Source organism: Calypte anna, chromosome W, assembly GCF_003957555.1.
Source record: "Calypte anna isolate BGI_N300 chromosome W, bCalAnn1_v1.p, whole genome shotgun sequence".
Classification (NCBI taxonomy): Eukaryota; Metazoa; Chordata; class Aves; order Apodiformes; family Trochilidae; genus Calypte; species Calypte anna.
In genome coordinates this window covers 21,257,586-21,281,192 of record NC_044276.1, presented here as the reverse complement: position 1 = coordinate 21,281,192, position 23,607 = coordinate 21,257,586, and the positions used below count along the sequence as shown (strand labels likewise).

The 23,607-nt window shown below is 43.7% G+C and overlaps 1 protein-coding gene across 1 annotated transcript in view; it reads right to left on the bottom strand.

The window, feature by feature from the left end:
• The window catches only part of LOC103539014 (spindlin-Z), a 35,493-nt gene extending 15,140 nt beyond the window's left edge, over positions 1–20,353 (bottom strand). The window contains exon 1 of the mRNA XM_008505469.2: positions 20,126–20,353. Within this exon, the coding sequence (XP_008503691.1) occupies positions 20,126–20,177 (52 nt within the window). The 5' untranslated portion in view covers positions 20,178–20,353. The remainder of the gene's footprint in view (positions 1–20,125) is intronic.
• Between the last annotated feature and the right edge of the window lie 3,254 nt (positions 20,354–23,607).

Here is a 23,607-nt window from a genome sequence, read left to right as displayed (position 1 = left end):
CAGTGAGTTCCTACAATGGAAGGAGGCTCTGAAGAGACAGGCAAGGACTTTGTACTCACAAAGCAAAGTGAAGAAGTAGGGAGTGACTGATGACAACTGTTACTAAAAGCTGAATTTATCTCAAAAGAAAGGAGATGTCAGGTAGCCTTTGTTCTTGATAAATGACTACAACAGTTAAGGGAATCAAATGGCTGTGTAACTACTCTTGACACTCATAACAATGATGATGATGCTCCTGAGTTAGCAAGGCCAGAATGGGTGGGTGTATACATGGTTCAGCCAAACCAAGTATAAAAATTCAGTATGTAGGCAAAACAGAGTATAAAGACTCAGTATGGCACACACAATATAAAAACTGTTCAACTAACAGAAAGAACTTTGAAGAGAGAAACAGGCTTACGCCAATTTCAATCCACATATTCCTTCCCAACGACTGAGCACTGGAGTAGGCTGCCCAGAGAGGTTGTGGAGTCTCCTTCTCTGGAGAAATTGAAAACCCACCTGGACACGTTCCTATGTGACCTGCTGCAGGCAACCCTGCTCTGGCAGGGGGGTTGGACTAGATCATCTTTTGAGGTCCCCTCCAACCCCTAACTTTCTGTGATTCTGTGACTGGGGATGCCCAGCATCATGATAAAGACCAGTAATGAGAATCGCATCTGTATTGTGATTCAACTGTATACTGCAACTGCTATACTCTGCTAAATGTAAGTTGTACTGTGATTTAAGTAAATTGCTGTATCATTCTAATAAATCAAAGTCCCATGTAATGTTAAATAAATTCAGTAAAATAAGTTATTAAACATTTAACCCTCTACATATGGAATATCCAAAAGAACTCGGAGAGTGTTGGACACATGTATGTTATCAATAAAAAAATACCTCCTGTATCTGCAGAAACATGTTCAGAATTTCATCTATGGATGTTTACATTCAAATCTACAGAGAGATACTTAATTGACATTTCTATACAAATCCAAACAAATTCTTGAAGTTCAACATTATGTGTATGCTCTAAGCACATGTATTTTGAAAATTAGTTTTCATGATAGCAGTAGTGTCACAAGAGTTATGCACTGAAAGGGCAATTTACGTTAAATGTTTTCATAAATATTTTCAACTTTTTATATTCATATGGAGAAATAAAGAGGAAATATATAAAATAACAGAAATGCCAGAATTAAAATAAGACTATGTACATCTTGTTTCCAACACTCAAGCTTGTACTGAATCCATGGAAAGATACATCTTGAGTTTTAATAACAGGTGGAATTTTAAGTTTTCAAAAGTTAGGCCCTCCATGTAAATAGATATAGTAAAGATCCTATTTGCAATTTTTTACTACTATAAGTCCAAGTAAATCACACTTCCCTTTGATCATGTTTATAAGAACTATTAACTAGAAATTAAAACACAAGATATCACAAAAAATCTGAACAGAAAAACAAAAGACTTTGGGACTTGGCTGCAACCACTAAATGAGCATTCTCATCATATCATTAGCCATCTGGAGCAAGTCCAATGGGCCACAAAGATGATCAGAGGACTGAAGCACCTCTCCTATGAAGACAGGCTGAGAGAGTTTGGGTTGTTCAGCCTGGAGAAGAGAAGGCTCTGGGGAGACCTTATAGCAGCCTTACAGTACCTGAAGGGGGCCTACAAGCAAGCTGGGGAAAGACTTTTCACAAGAACAAAGGGTAATGGCTTTAAATTGGAAGAGGGTAGTTTTAGGTTAGACATTATGAAGAAATTAATCACTGTGATGAGTCACTGGAACAGGTTGCCCAGGGAAGTTGTGAATGCCTGCTCCCTAGAAACATTCAAGGCCAAATTGGATGAGGCTTTGAGCAACCTGGTCTAGTGGGACCCCCATGGCAGGGGGTTGTAACTAGATGATCTTTAAGGTACCTTCCAATCCAAACCATTCAATGAATCTATGCTTTCTTAGTTATATGAGGAAAAAAGTTAGAAAGCATACTTCTTTTCAAAAAAGAAATCTATTCTCACTAAGTAAAAGAACATGAACACACAGATTTCAGGTTTTCTATTACTGGTTGATAAGACAAAGTAAGATTTAACTAAGTCAGGAGTTAAAGTACTATAGATAGAAAAGACACACATATAATCATAAGGGTGGTTCAGCACAAAACTTATTATCTGTCTTCTGCTCAGAGATTCTGAATCTTATTACACAGTGCAACATCATTTAGCCTTCCAAAACAAAAGGAACTCTACAGGCACACAGAAGGAAGATCTATTACAGAAGCTGCAAAAACCACAAAGGAGAAATTATGCATGCTACTGAGAATGAGTATTTCCCCTATTCAGTAACTGCTAACCTTAGGCATCTCAAACTCTACAGTCAGATGTCTTTTCTCTCAAATTCAATTTTGTTCAAAATTTTTGGCTATCCATACACAATCTCTATGCATGAAATTACATGTACCAAACTTCCAAATATTTACAACACTGAACTAAGTCTTTGAGAGAATACCCTTTTTTTGCTGACAGGTGAAAATGAATTTGACAGTTCAACTGATTCTAAGAACTTGCTTGTTCATGTACCTAGCACTAAACAAAAGCTAACTAAACAAACTGAGTACTGCTCAGTTTCTTGTGTTGGTAGCTTAAGGTAGTGTGCAGTTTAATAAATTAATATTATGAATAATGTGAATACTGCCTACTTACAAGAGATGATAACCCAGCACAATAAATACATGTACCTGTTGGACCAAGTACAGAGGGGGACCACAAAAATGATCAGAGAGACGTGATGTTGGTTATTGAAATAAGAATTTTGAGGAGGAAAAAAAAATAATCACAGAAAGTGTAGTGAAATGAGGCAACCACGTGCCACTAATTGCCAGGGAGTGAGCATGAGCTTGTGTCAAGCCCACCTGTGCCTAATTAGGGTGGACCCCCACTGCGCATGAGCAGGACCAGGGGGCCAATAAAAGGTGAGTCCTGAAGCACAGGCTCAGCTCAGTCCTGAAACTCACAATCTTGGCGTGCTTGGCTTTAAGTGCTGCTTTCAGCACTGCACTACCTTTATTACTCCACTAGAGCTCATCGCTGTCAGGGTGAGGCTTTGAGGAGTCTCGAACCCGCGGCCTCAGCATTGCTCGGGTTGTGATGTTACGTGCTTAGCCGGCTGCGCCACTCAAGCCTCACCCTGACGGCGATTTAATAGCACAAAGCAGCTGGCGGATCTATTGACACTACATCCTGGAAAGCTGCTCTATATTTAAAAAAATACATTGAGGCTGCAGACACATATTCTACTGCTGTGAAAGAAATGGCTTTCCTTCATTTCTCCATCTTCATTGTTATCCTTTTTTTTCTCAAGATGGAATTATTAAGTCTGTTTCCCAGTAAAGGTAGACTTAAAAAACCTGGATATATTAGTCTAACATATTTTTCTCCTTTTTTTAAACCTACATATCCGTTGTTACTCTTTTATGTGGGCACAAATGACATTGCAACCCATATATAACCTGGGCAGAATCAAGAAAGACTACAGAGCTCCAGGCAAAAAGTAAAAAAATTTTTGGGCCAGAGTTGTCTTCTCCATTTTAGCAGTCAATAGGCATGGGGGCAGCCAGAAATAGGTATATAAAATATATCAACCTATGGCTACACAACTGGTGTCATCATGAATGTTTGGGATTTTACAATAGTGGGACATTCTTCTCTGATCTAAACCTGTTAGGGAAGAATGGGATCCATGTCTCTAGAAGGGGCAAAGGGATCTTTAGCAACAGGCTGGCCAACTTAGTTGAATGGGCTTTAAATTGGAGAACTTGGGGGGTGGGGGCCTGTAGAATCCCAAAAAGAATATTTGTCTCATGTCTGCTTTAAATGCCAGCACTGCCAAACGAAGTGGGGTAGTCCCTGACAAGAGGCAGATATGGGTCAAGGATGTGTTTGGGTATTCCAAATCCCAGCCTACAGCCTGAGTAAAATACTGGTTGCCCAGAGATACCACCCCCCCATAACCACTATGATATTGGGCGTGTTCCCAACAAACATTTCGGGGTTAGATTTATTAAAAGGGAAAGCATGGACAGACTCAGCAGGAAGGGAATGGAAGTTTGGATCAGATGCAACCCTGGTAAGGCTCTTGCAGACTGCCCCTATACTTTCACCATCCAAAGTCATAAATGTGAAACCTTATCCTCTACCACTGGGTGCAAGAGAAGAAATCACTGTTGCAGGAAGGAGAGTCTTGGCGATAATGCTAAGTCCGGTGTTATGGCGATGTTGCCACTGACGGTTAGGGATAGCTTAGCTAAGCCAGCCGAGTACCTACTCTCAGAGGCCCTTGCTCAGGAATGAGCGACCTGGTCTTGCTCAGCCTCACCCTTTATTGGCCCAATGATCTCGGGCATGCCCACTTGGGTCAGCCCTAATTGGGCACAGGTGGGCTGAGCATCAGCTGAGTGCAGGTACCTGTTGCCTACATTTCCCCCCCTTTTTTTTTTTTTTTTTTTTTTTTTTTTAGACGCATGGTGCCTTGTTGTCCGGGGCCGGTGGCACTGGTCTGGTCGGGGCAGGGCGTGTCCATTTGCTGGGCACCCAGAGAGGTCCAGAGTCTGTGGAGACACAACTGTACCCTCTCCCGGTGAACAGCAACGGCCTGGGCCCCATCCACTGTCCTGTTGTTGGTTCTTTGTAATAAATCTGGACTTCAGGCATGCTGATGATTTTCTGCGATGAATAATGCAGAAGTACGGGTGGCTCCTGAGAATCACGGCTCAGGCTCAGAAAATTTAGAGTAAAGAGTACCTTGCTGAGCCGCGTCTGGGGGTCCATGCTTTTGCTGTCTTTCTGTTTCTGCAAATATGTTTTCAGGGTGCGATTCGCTCTTTCTATGATCGCTTGCCCTGTAGATGAGTGGGGAATTCCAGTAACATGTTTTACTCCCCAGGTAGCAAAGAACTGTTGCAATTTTGCGCCCGTGTAGGCCGGCGCATTGTCTGTTTTTATTACCTGGGGGATCCCCATGACAGCAAAACAGTTGGTCAGGTGACGGACCACGTGTAGAGCCTTCTCTCCCGTTTGGGCTGTTGCCCAGAGCATGCCTGAAAAGGTGTCGATTGTGATATGTACATATTTTAGTCTTCCGAACTCCGGGACGTGGGTGACATCCATCTGCCAGATTTCCCCGGCTTGCAGTCCGCGCGGGTTTACTCCCATTCCTAGAGTGGGGCCGAATTGGGCACATTGTGGGCAGGCTTTGACGATGGCCTTTGCTTCTTCCCACGTAATGTTAAATGTGCGTTTCAATGCCCTGGCACTCTGGTGAAATAGGGAGTGGCTGTTTTGGGCCTTTGCGAACTGGGTGACTGGATGCTGTAGACCCACGCTTACTAAGGAGTCGGCCTTGGCATTCCCTTGTCCTAGGCCCAGTGCTGTTTTATGGCTGCGAATGTGTAGTATGCAGCATGGCTGTTTCCTGATCTTAATTGCACGCTGCAATGATAGAAAAAGTTCCTGCAGCCTTTTATTTGGCACTGGCTTTAAGAGTGCATCCTCAATTCGATTGGCAACTCCGACTGCATATTGCGAGTCAGAGACGATGTTAATCGGGACTTGCTGCCAGTGCGTCAAGGCCCAAACTATAGCACGTAGTTCCAGTGTCTGTAGGTTATCTTCAGTGGTGCCTGGGATTAGATGCTGCTTCCACTGGCCTTTTTCTTGCCATACGCAGGCGGCCATGTGGGATCTTTTGCCAGCGTCTGTAAATACTGTTAGCCCAGGCACTGGACGCTCGGAGACAATTGGTCTCTCGAGCCACTGGAACCGGCTGATGAACTGTAATCGCTTATCTTTTGGGCTATCATGACGTACCTCGCCAGGATATCCTAGTAGGGCGAGCTGTAGGGGCTCGGAGTTCTGTAGTATCCAATCAAAGTCGGTGGCTTTGATGGGGATGTTGATCCACTCCGGTTCTTTGCCGTCTACATCCAGGCAGCGTCTACGTCCCTTCCGAATGAGAGATGCTATTATCTCTGTTTTTTGCCATATGCCCTTCTGGGCCGTATGGGGTGGGAATAGCCATTCTAAGATATAAGTAGAAGTAGACTCTGATCTTTTAGGGTCTTGGTTATAGGATACAACATAGCTTTGTTCCTCTGATTTTCTTTTTCCCGTGAGGTCCTGCATTAATAATGCGAAGGGGAACGAGGGATGATTACATACCCACACTCCGATGGGGTGGGCGGCGTCTCGCCGGTCTGCAAAGCCGTTTGTCAGCTTGTGGACGACTTGTTTCAGAGCGTTGGTATGCTCTTCAGTCCAGTCCACAAGTGCCCCTGGATTAGTACCCCGTAGCAAAGATAGGAAGGGATGGATATCCGTGTTGGTAAGACCTATAATGGGTCTGACCCATTGCAGTTCGCCCACTAGTTTTTGGGCATCATTCAGAGTTTTAACTGAATGGACTACTTCTAATTTTTGCGGTCTTACCATTGCATCAGTTATTTTCCATCCCAAGTAGCTCCAAGGTGACTTCAGCTGGATTTTTTCTGGAGCCACAACCAGTCCTTTGGTCTTGAGCTGATCAGTCAAGACCTGGCTGATGTTTTCGGGGAATGGGGTCTGCTGACAAAATAGAATATCGTCCATATAATGATATATTATTGTACTCGGCATTGCCTGTCTTATTGGGGCGAGCGCCCATGCCACATATGACTGGCATATAGTAGGCGAGTTTCTCATTCCCTGAGGCAGGACTATCCACTCGTATCGCTTCGCTGGCTCGCTTTTGTTAACCGATGGGATAGTAAACGCGAAGCGAGCGGTGTCTTCACGGTTTAGGGGAATGTTAAAGAAACAGTCTTTTAAGTCAATGACCAGGAGGTGCCAATTTCTAGGCAGCATGGTCAGTAGGGGCAGCCCAGGTTGGAGGGCGCCCATTGGCCACATCTGGTCATTGATCTTTCTTAGGTCTTGTATAAGTCTCCATTTGCCTGACTTTTTCGGAACCACGAAGATGGGCGTGTTCCATGGGCTTACGGACGGCTGGATATGACCAGCGTTCAGTTGTTCTTTGACGAGACGGTTGGCAATTTGGAGCCGCTCTCGAGATAGGGGCCACTGCTCTACCCAGACCGGTGTATCTGATTTCCAATGTAGTCTGGGGGTATGCGGCATTGTAGCAGTGGCCCTTAGCAAAAATTTTGGTGGGGTTGGGCGGGTCCGGGAATGGATAGGACAGCTCCCAGCTGACTCATCACCTCCCTTCCAACCAACCCTCCTAATTGCCCTGGTAGGGGTAGGACATAGGGTCTCACGGTTACCATCTGTCCCTCCGGGAATTTTAGTTGTACCGGGTTGAGAGCTTGAAGGGGATTGGAACCTCCACCTATCCCCTGGACGGCATCGGAGGCAGACGTGAGCCTCCATTTTCGAGGCCACACATTTTGGTTAATAATGGTGACATCGGCTCCCGTGTCCATCATCATGGACAAGGTTTTTGTTTCCTTGCCGGTAGCCAGTTGCACCTTTATAATAGGCCTTGTCTGCATCTGTTGCGCTAGGGTCACCAAAGTGCATCCAGAGGAGCCAAAGGCCCGATTGCCTCGTGCCACTGGGGTGCTTTTTCCCAGGTCCATCTTTGGTAGCAGGACCAGTTGTGCTAGCCTGGTTCCTGCTTTGATTACCAGGGGAGGGTTTAAGGTAAAGCAGGTTATCATTATCTCCCCTGTGTAATCAGCGTCGATTACTCCTGGGAGCACAATAAGTCCTGCAATTCCCGTTGAGGAACGACCCATTAGCAGCGCCCCTACCTTACTATTTTCGTGAACAACTGGTCCATAGGTCCGTGTTGGTATCCGTGTGACCGCCGTATCTGTTAATGTTATGTCTAAGGCAGCGGATAAATCGTGCCCGAGGCTTCCCCGTGTGGCTGGGGCGGGGAGCCGGGATACACCGCTGGCCCGGCCATTTGTATCCTGGCGCGGGGGCCTCTCGCGCTGCTCCTTCCGTTTTTTTGAAACCAACAGGCTGCATCATTGTGGGTCGCCTGCTGGCATTGGTTGCACCACACAATTGCGGTGCAATTTCTTCTTGTATGACCCTTTGAGTGGCACCGAGAACAAAAGGTAGATTGTCTCGGGCGGTTCAGGCGGTTTTGAGGATTCGGGCGGTTTCTTCTATTGTTGCCGTTTAGTTTCTGGGCTACCGCCGCGAGGAGCTTGTGGGTGGGTTCTAACGCAGCGGCGAAAGCACCAGCCATCCCTTGGTGTTGTTGATGTAGGGACGCCCGGGCGGCAACGTCTAGCATGTCTGATACGGATGCTGTTTTCGGCAGGGTCAAAAACAGAGCTTTGGTTTTGGGATTTGCGTTTTCAAACGCTAATAACTTGAACATGGAGTCTCTCTGGTCGACTGTGAGGTCGGACTGACCGGAGACCGCTTGCCACAATCTATCAACAAAGTTTTGGTATGGCTCATTTGAGCCTTGTCGTACTGCGGTAAAGGATGGTTTCGGATGCGCGTCTGGTACCGCATAAAATGCTTGAATTGCCAGCCTCGCCGCGGCATGGTGAAGTTCCCGCGGGAAGCGTAGCTGTACGTCTACATCCGAAAATTGGCCGGCACCGACAAGCATGTCTGTTGTTATCCCGGCCAGTGGGTCGCCGGGGGCTCTGGCAAGGTTCACTTCTGCTGCCGCAAGGCGCTCCCACTCCCTTATCCATATAATCTGTTGGGAGGGGGTCAGCAGATATTGTACTATATTTCGGCAGTCGTAAGGGGTGTTAACCTCAGATGTAAATAGCCACTCGAGAACGGATCGGCCGTTCTCCGAGCGCACTCCTTGTTCTTTTATTATCTTGCGAGCCTGCTGTAAGGTTTTCCACGAATGCTGTTCAAATGCCGGCTGCCCACCGTTGTAAATTACTGGGCATGCTATCCTAGAGGGTTCCCACTCACCCTCCAGAATGGCATCTTTAATGATCCCGGACCAACGGCCCGGGCGACCAGTGCTAGTACCCTGGTCAATTGTACACCGCTTAAACGGTGTCGGTAATTCCTCATCCTCTTCATCCGAGAGGGTGGGCGGATTCCTGTAATGTTGGAACGCCGGGCGTTTTTCGGCGTCCCGCTTCTCCAATAAGGTGGCAACCTGATCTTGTAAAGTTGACACCTTTTTCTCCAGGATTGATATGGCCTCCGCCCGAGGGATGGCACTCTTTTGAGCTGCTTTTCGAGGGGCGGGGCCTGGTGATGGGGGCAGTTCGGTGTGGCTAGTGCTGCACTCCGCGGCCTCGTCATTCTTTGAATTTTTGGGTTCCAGCCCGATGTCCTGTAATAACTCCGCCACTGAGTGTGCGGGTTTTCCTGTCATGCCTTTGATTGCTACCTTGTTGCTATTTGTTAACCCCAGGCATACTTGGCGGGGTTGTGTCCCTCTGGACGATGTCGATGATGTAGATGCCTCTGGTTTGTTTCCGGGCGGGGGGGTCAGGGGGGTTATCACTGGAGCTGTCTCGGGTTCCTCCCCTTTAGAGATTGGCGCCGAGGGGGTCACGGTGGGTGCTGGTTCAGGGTTGTAGGCAGGGTTGTAGGGTGGGTTTGAAGAGGCTGCTGTAGGCAACTTCTCCTGTTGCCGTGGAAATGCGGCAACATCGAGTGCTTCTTCCATCTCAGCCTTTATAACTGCTAGGAGGTTGCACACCACTCTCCATATTTTATCATTTCCAGGGGCGTCATCATTGGCCTCCTTTATATGGAAGGTCGTCAGGAGGCTATATACCTCCTGATATAGGATCCATGCAGCCGCAGGACCTGGGTAGAAGACCTCCTGTCTTTCTACCTGTGCTGCGATGTGCTCTGCAGCGATGGCTTCAGTGGATTTGCTAAAGGCAGCACCCATCTTCTTGAACTCAGCAAAACTTATTGATGTACAATACTATAATCAAGAAAAGGGATTTTTCTTACCCTAGGTTCTCGAGTTGTCAGTTGAATCTAGGCGTTTTTTTTTCCGTGAACTCGGACCAGAATGGGAGTCTATGCCCGCATTCTCCACCAGATGTTGCAGGAAGGAGAGTCTTGGCGATAATGCTAAGTCCGGTGTTATGGCGATGTTGCCACTGACGGTTAGGGATAGCTTAGCTAAGCCAGCCGAGTACCTACTCTCAGAGGCCCTTGCTCAGGAATGAGCGACCTGGTCTTGCTCAGCCTCACCCTTTATTGGCCCAATGATCTCGGGCATGCCCACTTGGGTCAGCCCTAATTGGGCACAGGTGGGCTGAGCATCAGCTGAGTGCAGGTACCTGTTGCCTACAAATCACCCCAGTAATTAAGGAACTGCAGGAACAAGGAGTAATTATTCAAACTCATTCTCCTTATAACTCTCCTGTATGGCCAGTTTGCAAACCAAAGTGATTATCGATGCCTAGATGCAGGCATCAGTCCCCTGACTGCAGCTGTACCTAATATAACTAAACTGATTTCCACCATACAGGAGCAGTCTCATCAAATTCTGGGTACCACTGATGTAAAGGATATATTTTTCATGGTACCTATACAGTAGAGTGACCGGGATAAATTTGCATTCACTTGGCAAGGTATTCAATACACCTTTACTCGTTTGCCCCAAGGATATCGGCATTCCCTTACCCTGGCACATTATGCCCTAGCCCAGGCACTTAGAGAAATCACTCCTGAGGAGGGAGTTAGACTGTACTAATACATTGATGACATATTAATAGGAGGGTCCCATACTGTTGCAATAGAGCAAACCCCAACAAAAATTATCACTCACTTAGAGAGTCTAGGACTTCAGATTCCAGCAGAGAAAGTGCAACTTCCCTCTCCTGAGGTAAAGTTTCTAAGCATATGGTGGAGAGGGGGAGCAGCATGTATTCCTCTCAGCACCCTGACTGCCTTAGAACAAATAAAGATACCCGAGAACAAAAAGGAATACCTAGGCCTATTAGTATTCTGGAGGAAACATATTCCAGATTTCTCCATTATTGCTCGTCCACTGTATGATCTAACATGAAAAAGAGTTGCCTGGAATTGTAACTCCATTCATGAGGAAGCCTTAAAACTGTTAATTTTTGAAGCAGGAGTATATCAGGCCTTAGGCCTGATACACTCTTCTGATCCACTCCAAATGGGTGGGGCTTTGCAATCCATGGAGTGTCAATACACATGGCAGTGTGGACCAGAGGGTCCAACTCGCCCCATTGAACTTTATTCTTGCAGCTTTAAAGATGCAGAAAAATGTTATTCCATCTGGGAAAAAGGGCTACTTGTACTCAGTCTCACCTTGGAAGAAGCTGAGAAAACCATAAAGTCACAAACAAAAATTCTGAGGAGACCCTTTAAGGTCCTAAAACCTGTACTAGCTGGCACTGCACCCCGTGCAGCAGTTGCACAAAGAGAAACTGTTAGAAAATGGTATGCTCAGTCACATATACCAAATAGAGGAGGGAGCAACCAAAATACTTCAGATACAAGAAGGATCATCTGTTTCCCCAGATAAGGAAACTCCTCCTTCCTATATCAAAGAAGCCCCCTCATTTGAATCCCATCTGAGAAATGTGTGGTTTACTGATGCCTCTTCAAGGAGAGAGGGAAAAACTTGGAAATACCAAGCAGTAGCTTAGCACATTGATTCCAGAGAACAAATTATAACAGAAGGAGAAGGGAATGCTCAAGTGGGGGAATTAATAGCAGTTTGGAGTGTGATAACAAGGAAGGCAGACAGTACTGAGACTGTATACATTTATACAGACTCATATGCTGTATTCAAAGGATGCACAGAGTGGCTTCCCTTTTGGGAACAGAACCAGTGGGAAGTAAACAGAGTGCCTGTGTGGTCTGTGCTGCACTAGATTAGAAAAACACCCTCTGCAAGATCCCCCACTTCACTTACATGAAGGAAAAGGACTTTGGGATACCTGGCAAGCGGACTATATTGGTCCCTTTTGGAAACCAGAAGGGAAACAACGTGTATTGGTAGGAGTAGAGGTAGTATCAGGATTAGTACAAGCAGAAACTGTAACATGAGTAACAGGAGAAAGTACGGTAAAGGACTAAAAATCTGGTTTAGCTTTTTACCCAAAGTCATTTCAATCTGATAATGGTACTCAATTTTCTGCTAGGATAGTCAAACAGTGGGCAAAGACTGAAGGAATTCAATGGGTATTCTATACTCCGTATTACCCACAAGCAAATGGGATAGTAGAAAGACCAAACGTTCTTCTTAAATGATTAAGACCCCAAGATTCAGGGTGGTCAGACTTTACTCTGGGATGCAATGACTAAGGTGAACGATTGATGGGGAGTAAATGGGTGTCCAAGATGTAGAGCATTTTGTCCTAAAGCACCATCATCCCCAAAGATGACGGACCTGATGATTCCAGGAATCCTTTGCACTATCTAGGACAACCAGTGCTGGTAGAACTACCAAAAGTTGGACAGGTCCCAGTGGTACTAAAGACTCCTATAAATGTGTATGCATGGGTAGGCATCGATGCCCATGGTAGAGAACATAAAATTAACACCAGGTGGATAGTACCTTCTTTTTAACACTGGTTCTGATGGAACCAGGTTTTCTTTGCTCTTACAGGAAAGGAATCTACTGAGTACTAGAGAGGCACACCACAAACAGAAGACTTATGCTGCTTTTGATTTTTTCAGTCACCTGTGTGGTTTTTAGTACTGTAATTTTTATAATAAGTATATATTATCACCGTTCTCATTGTTTTGGACAACCTGTCTCTTCTCCTTTAGTGTCAAGGGAGGAGATGAAAACTCTGTGCATAATCTAGCATGAGACTTGATTCAGGGTTTTACATGAGTGTGCAATCATACAGATCAAGGACTATGTATTGCTCTGCCAAGATCTGCTGAAGATGGTTTATGATTTTTTGTTATTCCTATTAACCTGTCCTTTATGTTTAACAACAGGGCAACACGCCCTGTCCATCTGCCAAAAGTATGGATACATCATCTTTATAATGCCAGGATACGGTAGACTAAAATTTCAAGGGCTGAAGGAGTGCATGAAGTATGGAGGCCTATAAGGAAATCCCTACTCAATGCCACCCTATTTACCCGAACATGTAAAACTGATATTCCAGCATTTGATGTGACCATCCCATATCAAGTATTGGGACTTAAATCACTAGTTACTTCTGGAAACACATGGAATGTTGTGGGAAAGACATTCCTTAATAATACAGGAAGATGGCCTTGCGAGTACTATCCCAAGGATCCAAAATTTGATCCACTTAGTAAACCTGATTATTATGAAGCAAATTATGTTACAAATGTGACAGTAAATTGGTGTGTGGAACTTCCAAAGACTGTTGCCAACACTGCCTGAGATTTATCATACCTAATGTGGGCCTGGTCATGTAATGCAACACTGAAAGCCTTTAAGTTAATCCACCTAGTGAATCTGTCAGGAGCCCCTTATTTAATTGTAGTAAGGTAATAACCTGTAACAATGGCCTAGGTGACCCTCCTGAAACCTGGTTTATCCAGCCCCTACAAACTTTAGTTAGAGATATGTGTACTTGTTGGGGACACCCTTCTAGGGGATGGAGAAATAAAGATACTCAGTGTGATACCACCAAATATGATAGCAAAAAAGCTCGTATATGTGGAGTCCCTGGAACACATTATCCCGTAATGGGTACCCATATAGAGTCAGATCCTAAATTGGTCTTTATAGATTATACTGATACCTGGACCTGTGACTCTAGTATTTACCCTGCACCCCTTGGCTTAGCATGGGGGTTTTCTGATGGTAAGTTCTATTCATACCTCTCTCTAAAAAAGCATGCTGGACTGAGGTGTTGAGTGGTACTTCCATCCCTGTGTCCATCTCGTATTTTCAGTTTTTCAGACACTTCCCAACGATTGTGTCAAGACACAAGCACGCCTGAAGAGTGTCACAGTTGGGCAATACAGTGAGTTAAAACACCAGACTATTATCAATTACAGGTCAATCAATATCTCTGATGTTGGAAAATGTATTTGCCCCTTATGTAACTCTAAAAAGACATCAATTTGTGTTAGAGAACATAACTTGGCAAGTACACCTTTTGAGTAATTGGACTAGATATGCTTCTGGAGAACTAAATTTACAGGTACAGCAAGTCTCAAAAATGACACTTCAGAACCACTTAGCTTTGGATATGATACTGATTAAAGAACAAGGAGTCTGTGGGATGTTAAACTAACGCAGAATTTTCTATCACCATGCATAATGCCACCACATCAATTGAAGAAACTCGAGCAAAGATGAAGGAAATAGCTGACCAAACATCAGAACTCTTCCGAGCCATGCAACCTAAGGATTGGTTTGACAGCGAGAATCCAGTTTCATGGTTATCATCTGTCCTACAATCTTTGGGAGCACAGTTTATGAAAATAGCTCTAACTTTGTTAGCAGGATTTTTCTTTTTGATAAGTGGCATATCCAATTGTGTGATGCATGATTACCTGTGCCATTTCCTCTTTTTCTTCTTCTATCTGTTATGTTCGAATCACTACCCTGGAAGAATATTTTTCCTGAAGGCATCAAGATATCCGTTTGAGCCACGGGGTGGTGTAGAATAGTCTCAAAACAGCCAACCTGACAAAGTGGACATTGCGCTCAGATGGAGGCCTCATTCGATAAGCCATCTGGACTCTCTTCTCTCAAGGAGAGACCCTCATTTGGGTAACCACCCTGATAAACAGGGCCCTATTCTTGCAAGAGCAGCCCGTCCTTTAGTGGCTATCCCGATAATCTGAACACTGGCCTTGCAAGGGGAGCTCTGTTTGATGGCTACCCTGACAGGCAGGGCACTGTCCTTATTCAAAAAGGGACAGGGGCAAGGAAGCTGCACCTTGTGGAGGCAGAGTGACATCTTGTATATGCCCCGTGTAAAGCCACTGAAGAGGGCGCATGCACAAAAACAATGGTCATTGATTGGGCAACCCAGCTGGGGGGCCCAAGGAAACACCTGGCTTTGCAAGGTATGCCAAAGCTCCCCCCAAAAACATGGGGTCAGGTGGCATAAAAGAGGCGCACTCGAAACGCTGGATGCACACTCACCATCCAAGAACCTTAACTTGCTACCAAGATCATCTCTGGATCCAAGGGTGGTGATATCTTTCCTATCTCTTCTCTCTCTGTCTCTGTTTCTAACCTTATCTTGGAACATAAGAGTAATATAGTTTCTAACTTTAAGTTTTACTACCCGTTGCTTTGTTCATTTTTTTTAGTTGTAACTGGTTGCTTTGACAATTTACTCAATTTTTGTTAAATTGTAATCCATTGCTTTGAAAGTACCATAATTTCTAATTCTGATAGTTGTAATCTGACATGCTTTATAATCTTACTCATTTTTAAGTCGTGTTTTATTACAGGCTGGGGACAGAGTGGCTAGAGAGCAGCCAGGCAGAAAGAGACCTGGGAGTCTGGATTGACAGGAAGCTGAACATGAGCCAGCAGTGTGCCCAGGTGGCCAAGAAGGCCAATGGCATCCTGGCCTGCATCAGGAACAGCGTCGCCAGCAGGTCCAAGGAAGTGATTCTGCCCCTGTACTCAGCCCTGGTGAGGCCACACCTCGAGTACTGTGTCCAGTTCTAGGCCCCTCAGTTCAGGAAGATATTGAGGTCCTGGAGCAGGTCCAAAGGAGGGCAACTAAGCTGGTGAAGGGACTCGAGCACAGACCCTATGAGGAGAGGCAGAGGGAGCTGGGGCTGTTCAGCCTAAAGAAGAGGTGGCTCAGGGGAGACCTCATCGCTCTCTACAACTACCTGAAAGGAGGTTGTAGCCAGGTGGGGGTTGGTCTGTTTTGCCAGACGACTTTCAACAAGACAAGAGGGCATGGTCTTAAGTTGTGCCAGGGGAAGTTTAGGTTAGATATTAGAAAGAATTTCTTTATGGAGAGAGTGATCAAGCATTGGAATGGACTGCCCAGGGAAGTAGTGGATTCTCCTTCCCTGGATATATTTAAAAAGAGACTGGATGTGGCACTCAGTGCCATGGTCTAGCAACCGCAACGGTGGTTCAAGGGTTGGACTCGATGATCTCGGAGGTCCCTTCCAACCCAGCCAATTCTATGATTCTATGATTATACAAACCTCCTGGGTAATAATCTTACTCCTAGAGTACCATGTAGAGAATTCTCGAACTTAATCTCTCCTAATGCGTTGTTAAAGAGATTAATAAAGGAAGGGGATCAGGCCCAGCCACACCTAGGCTCTTCTCTGAAGGAGTTTAGAAATCAAGGGGGGGTCCAGTTCGAATCTCTCTGGGTTGACCCCTACTCTGGAGAACTCTACCCGTGCCCACTCTGTGAGAGTTGATATTTGGTTTGGCCTCCACCTCTGGGGAGCTGTGCTCATTTTGTGAGACGTGACAGTGCCACACCCACTTTTTGGGTTGTGACTGTTGGGGTCAATGGCTTGATGGCGAAATGGAGCTCAGAAATGAGTGGCATTCCTCAGGGGTGGGTGCTGGGTCTGGTGCTATTTAACATCTTTGTTGGAGATATGGACAGTGGGATTGAGTGCACCCTCAGCAAGTTTGCTGATGACACCAAGCTGTGTGGTGCGGTCGACATGCTGGAGGGAAGGGAGGCCATCCAGAGGAACCTTGACAGGTTTAAGAGGTGGGCCCATGACAATCTCATGAAGTTCAAAAAGGTCAAGTGCAAGGTCCTCTACCTGGGTCGGGGCAATCCCAAGATCAATTAAGGGTTAGGCAGAGAAATGACTGAGAACCGCCCTGAGGAGAGGGACTTGGGGGTACTGGTTAATGCTCAGAGGGCTGGAGCACCCCTCCTATGAGAATAGGCTGAGTTGAGGTTGTTCAGCCTGAAGAAGAGAAGGCTTTCGGGAGACCTTATAGCAATTTTTCAGTACCTGAAGGAGATCTACAGGAAATCTGAGGAGGGACTTTTCACAAGGGCATGTAGCAATAGAACAGTTTTAACTGGAAGAGCATAGATTTAGGTTAGACGTTAGAAATAAATTCTAAATTAAGGACTCCTCAGTTAAGATTCAACAAACTTTATACAGAAAAAAATAAACACCTAAATATTAACTGTTGTGTAGGTATATTAAAAAGCAAAAATGAAATCTAAAGAAATCTGATCATCAATTATTATGATTTTGCATGGTGCAAAATGAAGGTGCCAATTAGAGAATTATAGTATAAAACATAAAATAATAATGGAAAGTGTGACCATGTAAAATAAAACCTTTTTATAATCAAGAAAACAAATAATGACATTTTCTACTCAACACCTATAGTAACATTACCTCTTTTCAGTTATAAAAATTACCCTCTACATGAAGTTCACATTGTTATACCTCAAACCTGCTGTAATGTTAGTGTTCATTGTATGTCACAATTAGGTTGTTATATAAAAATATTCTAAAAGTTACCTTTAAATACCTGATGTTTTGAACTCTCACAGTACCCAGCTAACACTTAGAAGTGAACCAAATTGATATTAAATACCAGGGGAAAAGCCTACTTTCTTTTCTATTACAAATAAAATTCCACTTTCACATATACAGAGCACTGGAACAGGCTGCCCAGGGAGGTTTTGGAGTTTCAAAACCCACCTGGATGTGTTCTTATGTGACCTGCTGTAGGTGACCCTGCTCTGGCAGGGGGGTTGGACTTGGTGATCTTTTGAGGTTCCTTCCAACCCTTAACTTTCTATGATTCTATGATACTCTGGTGGTGTCAAGAAGGAGGGTGGGGAATGGGGGTTGCGGTCAGTTCATCACACGTGGTCTCTGCTGCTCCCATCTCCTCAGTGGGAGGAATCCTCACACTCTTCCCCTGGTCCAACGCAAGTCCTTCCCATGGGCTGCAGTTCTTCACGAACTGCTCCGGCATGGGTCCTTTCCACAGGGTGTAGTTCTTCAGGAACAGACTGTTCTATCATGGGTCCCCCACAGGGTCACAAGTCCTGCATGCAAACCTGCTCCAGGGCAGGTTTACTACAGGGTCACAGCCTCCTTTAGGTACATCCACCTGATCTGGGGTGGGGTCCTCTACAGGCTGCAGGTGGATGTCTTCTCCACTATGTGCTGCAGGGAAACAACCTGCCTCACCATAGTTTTCACCATAGGCTGCTGCAGAGGAATTTCTACTCCGGTGCCTGAAGCACCTCCTCCCCCTCCTTCTGGTGACCTCAGCACAGGAAAGATATAGACCTGTTGCAGAGAAGGGCCACAAAGATGATCAGAGGGCTGGAGCACCTCTACTACAATGCAGGCTGAGAGAGTTGGGACTATTCAGCCTGGAGAAGAGAAAGCTCCAAGGAGATCTTATAGCAGCCTTCCAGTACATGAAGTACATGAAGGGGGCCTATAGGAAAGCTGGGGTGGGGCCTTTCATCAGAGAGGGGAGTGACAGGACAAGGGGTAATGGTTTTAAACTGAAAGAGGTTAGATTTAGGTTAGATATTAGGAAAAAAATCTTCACCATGAGGGCAGTAAGATACTGGAATAGGTTGCCTAGGGAGGTTATTGATGCCTGGAAGTGTTCAAGGAGATATTGGATGGGACTTGTGCAACCTGGGCTAGTGGGAGGTGTGTCTGCCCATGCAGGGGCATTGGATCTTGATGATCTTTAAGGTCCCTTCCAACCCTAACCATTCTATGATTCTATGATTCGCTGAACTTGTCTGCAGAGTTGTTTCTCACATATTCTCACTCCTCTCTCTCCACTGCTACAGTTCTGCACAGGTTTTGGGGCTTTTCCCCCTTCTTAAATATGTGATCACAGAGGTGCTACCACCATTGCTGATTGGCTCCACCTTGGCTAGTGGTGGGTCAGTCTTGGAGCTGGCTGGCATTGTCTCTGGGACACAGGGGGAGCTTATAGCAGCTTCTCACAGAAGCTACCTCTGTAACCCCCTTCCCCAACCAAAACTTTGTCATAGAAATCAAATAAAAACATTTTTATCCACAAAATGCTGGACTATAGAATTCTTAACTTGCAATCAATAATTTCTAATCATCATAGAATCACAGAATCAAAAAATTGTTTGGGGTTGAAAGGGACATTAAGATCATCTAGTTCCAACCACCCTGCATAGACACGGACAGTTTAAAACTGTTACCCCTTGTCCTATCACTACTTATGAGAAGTTCCTCCCCAGAGTCCTGCACGCTAGTCTTAACAGAATGCACAGCTAAAGCAGTCTGCCTTAGTTTATACAAGACCAAATACCAGCATAAAGAACAATTCTTGACTGGTAACTTGATTTTTTTTGTGTCATTGCTGATAAACCTTACTACAGAGTCTACAAGATTTACTGAGATTCATTAGTCTATCAAGATGCAAAACTTCAAATAAGCCTAACCAGTAATAAAAGGCTAAGTGGATACTCATATTTTGAGTTTCTTCAAATTAAGAATTCTGTAAAATATTTTTACTAAATATTTCAATTTACAAAACCAAAAATGTAGCAATAATCTCTGTATATTTAGAAAAAGCTTTTTGAAGTGTTTTTGAGAGATGCTCTTTCACAATTACTATCTGACCAATTTCTATAAGATCATTAAATTTTTACAAGTTATAAATATGTGGTTAATACATTATTGCTTATTTTCCAGCAATTCCAAGATGAGCAAAAGAGAAATTTTCCCTTTAAAGTGTATGGTATGGAATATCCCTTTGGTCATTTGGGGTAAGGTGTCCCAGCTCCTGTTTCCTCTACACTTCTTGTGCACCCCCACTCTACTTGCTGCAAAGGTGCAGCATGAGAAATAAAGAAGGCCTTGACACTGTATAAGCATTGTTCAGCGATAATTAAAATATCAGTTATCAACATTGGTTTTAGCACAATTAAAATCCAAAACACAGCACCATGCAATCTACTATAAATAAATTTAACTCAATTGCAGCAAAACCCAGTAAAACTTCTTATATGTAAGTCTGTACAGCTTAAGTTTTTGTATATAATTTCAGTCCCACAGCTTCTATATTTAAAGCAATAATTCTTTTCTTAAAAACCACGACCTCCTCAACAAACAGTAACAGCTTCATAAAGTCATGAGTACATAGGATTATCTATAAAAAGGGCACTTTTTTACTCACTGAAAACAACAAACAAACCCCCCAAATTCAGTAACACCTCACCTGCATCAGCTCTGGACCGCTGACCTGGTGATTTTCCAAATGGGGTCTTCATTCATCTGTGTTTAAGTGAGCAGCAAAGCTGCTAGACTAGGGTGAAAATCTGTTTCTTCCCAACTCCCAAAATACCTTCTTATTTTGTAATACAACAGCTATTTATTAATCCACCATCCAATCACCAATTTGTTCTTCCTCAAATATAGGAGAAGCACTTTCAATTATATCACTCTGAAAAACAAATCAGAAAGTATAGTGTTATTCAAGACCTGGTTAAAATAAACACTTAAGTGAATAAAAATATTTTTTCTTTCATGCTCAATGAGAAGTCTCTTCATATTCTGTTATTCTGGATGCATTCAGTAAACAGAAGGAAGGTAGGCAAGAAGACAGCCAAATGTTAAGGCTTGTACTTTACCTCATATTCTCAATTCAAGTTCTGTATCAGATCAAAGTCATCCATAGACAGATTGATACACAAAGAAAAACCTAACTAAAAAAAACAAACAAAACTTTGCTTAGTATAGAAGAATGACTACTACTTTAAAAACTCTGCCTGAAAGCAGAAGAAACTGTATTACCTTCTCCAGTAGTAAAGCACAAACCAACTACTTCCATTTGTTATAAAACAAACCAAAATGCTTCACACCCACATATCAGAATTCCTTCTCTACAAATACATTAAAAGTACAGTAGAAAAAATTTCAACATTTAAAAGGTAAAAACCCCACAAATTCTATTGCAATACTCAAACTAACAGTTTGTTAAGTCATTAGTTTATAGAAGATCTGTAAAAGTCACTGGTGATTTGCTACACCTAAATTCAGATATCTGAAACATTTAGTAATCACATTCCTGTAGATTAAGGAGATATGGGAGGACAATGCTTTAAAGTATTTTCCAAGATTTAAGTTACAGACACTTGCTATCACCAAAAACTGAAGATCAACAAGAATTACAGATCAACTATTTCAGACCAATGTTTCTAGACAGAAAACATTTTTCCTAATTAATTCATTAATTTCAATGATGCACATGGATAAAACAACAGGTTAGATCAGCTCATCCTTTTAGACTCTTTCTGATGTCAGCTATTAATTGAAATATTTAAAATTTTGGCAAAAATCACATAAGAGAGAAGAAAGAGCCATGTAGAATAAAAACAGAGCTTACATAACACAGCAAGAATTAAGAGAAAAAGACATCCCTAGTAGTCAACAGCACGTCCTTTAGGCAGGTCTACATGAGGATGAAATGGATGAAAGGGAGTACTCATAACTTATTTTGGTCACAGCCTTGAGTGCTAGGTAGAAAACCTGACTAATTTCACTTATCCTTTTAACATAAAATTAGCATATTGATGTGCTATTAGCATACTAAACCACCAACCTACAGCCTAGAGGGACCCCTACTAACAAAAAACCCCTTACTCTTATGAGCATGCATGGTGAAATTTTTAAGCACTGCCACTTTAAATGGAAGCCAGGACCTAGTCAACCAATCATGTATAGAAGTGACAGAATATAATTAAAGTAACTTTACATGTTTCTGTGTATAAAAGTAGTTCCTGTATTTCGGCTAGCTTTGTGAATACCACCCTGCTCCCTTTTCTGCACAGAACTGGAAATTAAAGTAAATATCTCAACTGTGTGTGTGGATCAGCTTATTGTACTCTGCGTGACAGACCTGGCTTTTGGGCCAACATTTCTGGCACCCAGAAGGGACTGCATTAGAGCCTTGCCTAGATCATCTTGCCTCTCGACAGTGGACTTGACTGCTGGGGCTTTAGTGCATGCCAACCTGTTGATTGGGGAACCCCAGTGGATCCTCTCCAGTGACAGGTGTTAAGCAACTCAAAGGTACCACACTATAAAAGATATCTGCGTGCGTGGGGGAGGTGGAATATCTGCTGTAAGTAGTTGGTTTATTGGTACCATCTCTGCTTAAGTTGTGCAAGTTCACAGCAGTAGCTTAAAACTTAATTGGTTAACTAAGGAAGTTTCACACATACACATGTGGCAAGGAAAGGGGGGTTATTTGCCTTTGTGGACAAGGGGACAGAGCTGAGTGGTTGAAACCTTGATTAAGATAATCCTTTTGCGGTTACTGTATGGGTATGACTACTTCTAGAGAGACATCTCTTGATTCTCCTCTTGGATGCATTCTTAAAAGCTGAAAAACATTTGGGAATGTTCTAATGACAAAAGAGGAAATGAAAATGTATTGCAATCATTGGTGGCAGAATTATAATCCTGATTATGGGGAAATGTGGATCCTTAAATTATTGCACTATATTCCAATTGATGTTGTGTTGCTGTAGCATGGATAAACAGGATGAAGTACTGTATGTAGATGCTTTTATGACTCTGCATGGGAGGCCAGAAATTCAAAAGAAGTGTGGTATTAAGGAGGATGCCATTAGGTATGAGGAACAGAAACCATGATGAGAGTTGGTGAAAGGGGATGAGGATGTAGAAGATGTGTGAGTGTTGATACCCTCAGCCCCTCCTCTCCACCCTGGAAATACACCACTTGTGTACCCTAGGAAATGGTGTGGAAGGCCCAGATTTGCCTGCTAACAGAGGCACCTTCTACTGAGGAACCTGAAGACAACATTGCACTTCAAGTCAGAGAAGGGGTAAGCCCATTGGAGATCTTTTATGGTAAACCTTATCCAGTTAACAGCATTGTAACAGTAAGTGAACAAATGCATATCAAAGGGGAGGGAATGTTGAAAGATTATCTTTGTCATAGGTTTTATCATCCCTTCACAGATACCTGAACCAGGGAGCTCCTCTACCTTTGGACTCACTTGTGCATCACTTCCAACCAGGAGACTCAGTTTACATCCAGACCTGTAAGGACAAGCCACTGAAGGAGAAGTGGAAGGGACCTTATGCTGTTTTGTGGACCACTTTCACCACAGGGAAGATGAACAGGATCATCTCCTGGATCCATTACAACCGAGTGATGGATGCTACTCCTGAAGTACAGGGGACATCACCCCCTATGGAAGGACTTAAGTTAAAACCGTCTAGAAGTCAGCTCTAATTAATGAACTGTACATGGTAATCAGGGGATGCTTATTTAGAGCTCAGTTGCCTGTTGGGGAAACAGTTCAGAAATATACAGGTTGTGAGCAATCCTGACTTAGGCCACATTGGGTTAATGGTTATTGAGGCCTAGTTAGAGGCTTTCTGAGAATGAGCTAATGGGAAAGAGATAACTTAATTGGCAACAGAAGAGGAAAATAATTATGTGAGAAGAATCTTTCCGTGAGAATGTTTTGTGTAATTGGAATACAAAGCCACCTTCATGATAAGATGGTGTAAATAAGACTTCTCTATATAAAGTGAGTGCAAGTTGTTAATAAATGATTTCATACAATCATATTGATGTGCACATGGAATCCTTAAGCCTCTGCAGACTGTTTTCCCACAGTTGCCCCCAGGAGCTATTAATATTATTCCTGTGTAAAAACATATTAA